The sequence below is a fragment of the Hyalella azteca genome, unplaced genomic scaffold (genome assembly GCF_000764305.2).
Source record: "Hyalella azteca isolate HAZT.00-mixed unplaced genomic scaffold, Hazt_2.0.2 contig17552, whole genome shotgun sequence".
NCBI classification, from domain to species: Eukaryota; Metazoa; Arthropoda; class Malacostraca; order Amphipoda; family Hyalellidae; genus Hyalella; species Hyalella azteca.
Genome location: NW_025947331.1, coordinates 6,230 through 11,945, shown reverse-complemented (window position 1 = coordinate 11,945; position 5,716 = coordinate 6,230). Strand labels below are relative to the sequence as shown.

The following is a 5,716-nucleotide window of genomic DNA, read 5'->3' as shown; positions in this document are numbered from 1 at the left end:
TGAAAATCAAAAATAAAAGTCAAATATGGCATTGCATTGATCACAAAAATAGGGCATCACTTAGCAGCTGCCCAGTGCCCACTATGCAGAGGGTGGTTGCAGCGTCGCCAATATATGGATCTTTAAGCCCAAGGCGTCGCCGGCCATTTTAAAGATGCGTCGCCCGGTAATTTTTAATGAAAAGCCATTTACGCTGAGTAANGTGACAATATATTTATGAGCTCAATCATATGATTATGACATTTGAGCCACAAGATTTCATAACTACTGGAATTATATGATATTAGAGCTGCAATATTTCAGAAAAAATATGACTTTTCTAGCCCTGCTTAGCATATTTTCAATAATTTTGGAATTTTGCAGCAGCTTGATCATGCATTTTGTATTTCCAATTGAAAAACAATTAGAATTCCTGATCTACTACAAGATTATATTAGTTATCTATATGTGACAATGCAAGTATTAATCTATTTATGTCCTAAATATCCATAGATCTCAAAAAAACAACAAAAAAAATTCTGCTATGCTCTGCAGATGTTCATCTATGCTTATTTGTAGAAAATTGTTATTTTTTATTGTTTATTTATAGAATATCATTATTTGTTATTGTTCATTGCTAGAATATTATTATTTGTTATTGTTTATTTGTAGAATATTATTGTTTGTTATTGTTTATTTGCAGAATTTTATTATTTGTTATTGTTTATTTGTACAATATTATTATTTGTTATTGTGTATTTATGGAATATCAATATTTGTTATTGTTTATTTATAGAATATTATGATTTTTTATTGGTTGTTTGTAGAATATTATTATTTGTAAAGTGTTATTATTTTTTGTTGTTTTTTTGAAAAGAAGTATTAAAATGCATTCTTTCCACAGAAATACAAATGGCCAGCACTATCATGGAGCTGTGTTGCCTAGATCTCACGGTGCAGCTCCTGCCAGGGCAGATTGATGCCGGAGACTCCGTGGCGCAGAACAGGAAACTGACGTTCACCATCACCCTCACCATTGCTCCTAACCTGCCTCAGGTGGATGTTTCATTTTTTGTTATAATGTCACCATCACTCTCATCACCATCACCCTCACCATTGCTCCTAACCTGCCTCAGGTGAACTTTTCACTAGGTATTGTTATAATGTCACCATCACCATCACTCTCATCACCATCACTTTCATCACCATCACCATCACTCTCATCACCATCACCATCACTCTCATCACCATCACTCTCATCACCATCACCACCATCCAGCCTAACCTGCCCCAGGTGGATTGTTCACTATTGTTATGATGTCACCATCACCCTCACCATCTCGCTGTGTATTTAATAAAAAATTTTTTCAAATTCTAATTAACATTAATCTAAATCTATAGATTACCTGACATAACTTTTAAATTTGAATTTGCTCTTATAGATATATTCAATAGTTATCACTTGATTAACTCTAAAGAACATACTAAATATCTTAAATTAATATTAAGTATGCTAAAAATATTAAATGCCACATCTTAAATATATTTATATTTACCTAAACTTCAATATATATAAATTATTCAGCAATATTCACTTCCATGTAGGAATTTTAATATCATTTTGAAGCAGTTTACATAATTTTTATATTAAATTAATTAGTGGTTGATTGGAATAAAACAATTAATAGTTAATTTAATAACTTTTGTGCAGGTAAAAACATGTATCATGATTTGGACAACATGATCCACTAATATTTCTGCTAATTTCCCACTAATATTAGTATATCCCACTAATATTATTTGCCACTAAAATTATTTGCCACTAATATTATTTGCCACTAATATTCTAATATTCACGTTTGTGTTGCCGCAGACTCTGTGTGTGCGTATCACGGACGCAGACGACCCGCAGGTGCTGCTCACGTCCTGCGTCTCCGCTGCCGACTACCCGGGCCTCAAGGCAGCCCAGGTTGTATTGTTTGGCTTTGTATTCTATACAATCCTGTATATACTATCTGCAATATTTTAGATTCACATTCTATAGAATCTCTGTATATTTTGTAAATTTTGGTTTTGTATTCTGTACAATTTCTGTATATACCCGTACTGTCTCTGTTATTTTAGCTTTGAATTCTATACAATCTGTAGTACCTTGGCTTTGTGTTGGCCTGTGTAACGGGTATGATATTTCACATATGTGAAAAATATATTTTAATTTGTAGTATGTATTTTATTTCAATGTAGCATTTAATTTAATGAATATTTAATGAATTTCTAACAATAAATTGCATGTAAATTACAAAAATTAAACTGAAAAAATAGTTTCTCTGAACTTAACTCATGTTCTCATTAAAAAAAACACTTGCACAAAAATATCAACAAATATTCACTATGAACTAAAAACATTACTAATAATTTTAACTTGAATATTAACTAGAGGATAAACGCTGAAAAAATATGGAAGAAAAACTATCTTTGCCATCCCCCACAATCATCGTAATATTGATTAAAGTAATATTGATGAAGACCTTGGAGATATTTTCTTGATAATAATGATGGATTGATAGTAATGATGCTAATGATATTAATGCTGAGGATGTGGTTATGGATCTTCTGTGATGTAATTTGCCTTAATGATGGATAATCACTGTAGATGTGGATGTTATTTATTGATAGATGTTATTTATAGCAATGATACAATGATTGTAATGATAGTGATGTTAGTGATTGAAGTTGTCAGGGTTATGATAGTAGGATGGTGATTATGCTTATGATATCACTGATGGCAATGATAGTGATTATACTAATTGAAATAATGATCTTAATGATAATATGATGATGATTCTAGTATGTAATGATGATAACAATGATTGTGGTGCAGGGTTTGCTGGTAGACTTCCAGTCGTTCCCGCAGCATCTCATCCAACTGCTGCAGTCCTGCCAGCAGCAACATGGACAACTGCAACCCAGGTAGTTCTTTGAGTGGTGCTTGTACTTGTGATGTATATCAAGTTATGGACAACTGCAACCCTGGTAGTTCTTTGAGTGCTGCTTGTACTTGTGATGTATATCAAGTTATGGACAACTGCAACCCTGGTAGTTCTTTGAGTGCTACTTGTACTTGTGATGTATATCAAGTTATGGACAACTGCAACCCTGGTAGTTCTTTGAGTGCTACTTGTACTTGTGATGTATATCAAGTTATGGACAACTGCAACCCTGGTAGTTCTTTGAGTGTTGCTTGTACTTGTGATGTATATCAAGTTATTGTTTTTTAAGATGTGAATATTTAATTATTTTGATAATTGAATAGAATTTTGTTTTAAAATCACATTAAAAATATATTGGGGATACTTATAATAAATATCAAGACATAATTTTTTAAGACTTGATATTTAATTATTTTGATAATTGAATAGAATACATAGAATATACCTATAGAATTTACAGAATATTCCTATAGAATATATGAAATACTGGTATATAGAATATACCTATAGAATATACAGAATACATAGAATATATACAAATATACCTATAGAATATATAGAATACATAGAATATACCTATAGAATATACAGAATACATAGAATATATACAAATATACCTATAGACAATACAGAACACATATAATATCTAGGCACTCCCCCGCAGGATGGGTGTGGTGCTGAGTGGGTGTGGGGCGGTGCCGGGGCTGCTGGGGGAGACAGCGGGGCCCCCTTCACAGTCTGGTGGGTGTAATGCTAAATATTATTATTTATTACCTTTAAATTATTATTATTGGCATTTATGAACTTTACATAATTAATTTTGTCATTTATTAACTAAATAATATAAATTTAATAAATTAATTTAATAATATCTAAATAAAATTATTGAAATGAGATGAAAATTTATTATTTAATAAAAGTGGCATGTGTAAAATTAAAATAATTATTATTGCATTTATAAACTTTAAATAGTATTATTTATAGGCACTGTTAGACCAAAAATTGGGTTATGAATATTTAGACATATTTAAATAAAATATAGATGAACAATTTCTACAATATATATAAATATATATTATACACAACATGACTTGATATAAAATGTATATGAAATATTTCTACAATATATATTGATATATATTATACATAATATGACAATATTTCTATACCGGTAATATATAGTAATATATATTAAGGTTATGAAAAATATTTTTAAATAAAATGTACCTATATGAAATATTTCTACAATATATATTAATATATATTATACACTGAAATATATCTACAATATATATGAATATATATTATAGAGAATATGACGTGAAATAAAGATGGTGGTGATGGTGGCAGGTGGTGTGGTGATGCAGGTGGTGGAGCACAACAGCTTCCGGCGGCTATGCCATCTGGCCATGGCTGTGGCACCGGCCGCCACAGCCACAAAACTGCGCCATCTCGCCGACTGCCTCAGCCAGCTGCAGGTGTGTGGCATGTGTGGCGTCTAGCCAGCTGCAGGTGTGGCATGTGTGGCTAGCCTGGCCAAAATGTGGCATGTCTATGCCACATTTTGGCCGGCTGCAGGTGTGGCATGTGTGGCGTCTAGCCAGCTGCAGGTGTGGCATGTGTGGCTAGCCTGGCCAAAATGTGGCATGTCCATGCCACATTTTGGCCAGCTGCCTGTTTGGCATGTGTGGCGTCTAGCCAGCTGCAGGTGTGGCATGTGTGGCGTCTAGCCAGGTGTGTGGCATGTGTGGCTAGCCTGGCCAAAATGTGGCATGTGTGGCGTCTAGCCAGGTGTGTGGCATGTGTGGCTAGCCTGGCCAAAATGTGGCATGTGTGGCGTCTGTCTCTTATACACATCTAGATGTGTATAAGAGACAGGGATTGGCTGTTTTGATGGATTGGCTGTTGATGGATTGGCTGTTTTGATGGATTGGCTGTTGATGGATTGGCTGTTTTGATGGATTGGCTGTTGATGGCGGCTGTTGGACGGGTTGAATGGTGTCGTGGTAGCGAGCGTGCAGCGTTTCTTTTCTTGGACGAGGTGGTTGGTTGAGGGTAGTGATGCGGTGGCAAGGGTTGTTGATGTCGTTGCTCTTTACGAGGAATTGTGCTGCCAGTAGATCGGTGTGCTGTTGTACTGTTAGCATTCGGCATTCTGAGTGGAGGTGTGGTTCTGAGGTGATGTTGTGGCATGTAATTGTGCGTGTTTTGTGTGTAATTGTGCGTGTGTTTTGTTCTGTTTGGAGGCGATTGAGATTTGACTTGGATGTGACAGGTATCCAGGCTGGGCAGGCATAATTGATTATTGGGCGGCCAATTGCTTTGTAGGTTTGGAGGAGCGTTTCTTTATCTTGTCCGTATGTGGTTCCAGAGAAAGCTTTGAGGATATTGTTACGTTTCGAAGCTTTGAAGGCGATGTTTTTATGGTGGGCAGTGAAAGTGAACATCGTGTCGAAGGTGAGGCCGAGGATTTTCGGGTTGTGGTTGAGCGGCAGTACCTGGTTGTTGATTTCCACTTGTGGGTGGTGATTGTATTGAGCGGTGTGAGGAGTGATGAGCGTGACTGTTGACTTGGTGGCTGAAATTTCGAGATTGCGTTGGGTAAAGAAGGGGGTTAGGGCCTATACCTTCAAAAAAGTTAAGAGATCGTAAGTTCATCAGCCAATCATTGGCGGCCTTTCAAGCAAAATCCACCAATCATAGACAAGAAAATAGAGCGTAAGTACTTACGTTCACTTAGCAAGTTT

The 5,716-nt window shown here is 35.3% G+C and overlaps 1 protein-coding gene across 1 annotated transcript; it reads left to right on the top strand.

Annotated features, from left to right (window-relative positions):
* Positions 1 to 906: 906 nt before the first annotated feature.
* LOC125179446 (spindle assembly abnormal protein 6 homolog) lies at positions 907 to 4,471 on the top strand. The gene is made up of 5 exons (XM_047885316.1): positions 907 to 1,035; positions 1,853 to 1,948; positions 2,861 to 2,949; positions 3,634 to 3,710; positions 4,320 to 4,471. The coding sequence occupies exons 1-5, from the start codon at positions 907 to 909 to the stop codon at positions 4,469 to 4,471; spliced, it is 543 nt and encodes a 180-aa protein (XP_047741272.1).
* The last annotated feature ends 1,245 nt before the right edge of the window (positions 4,472 to 5,716 follow it).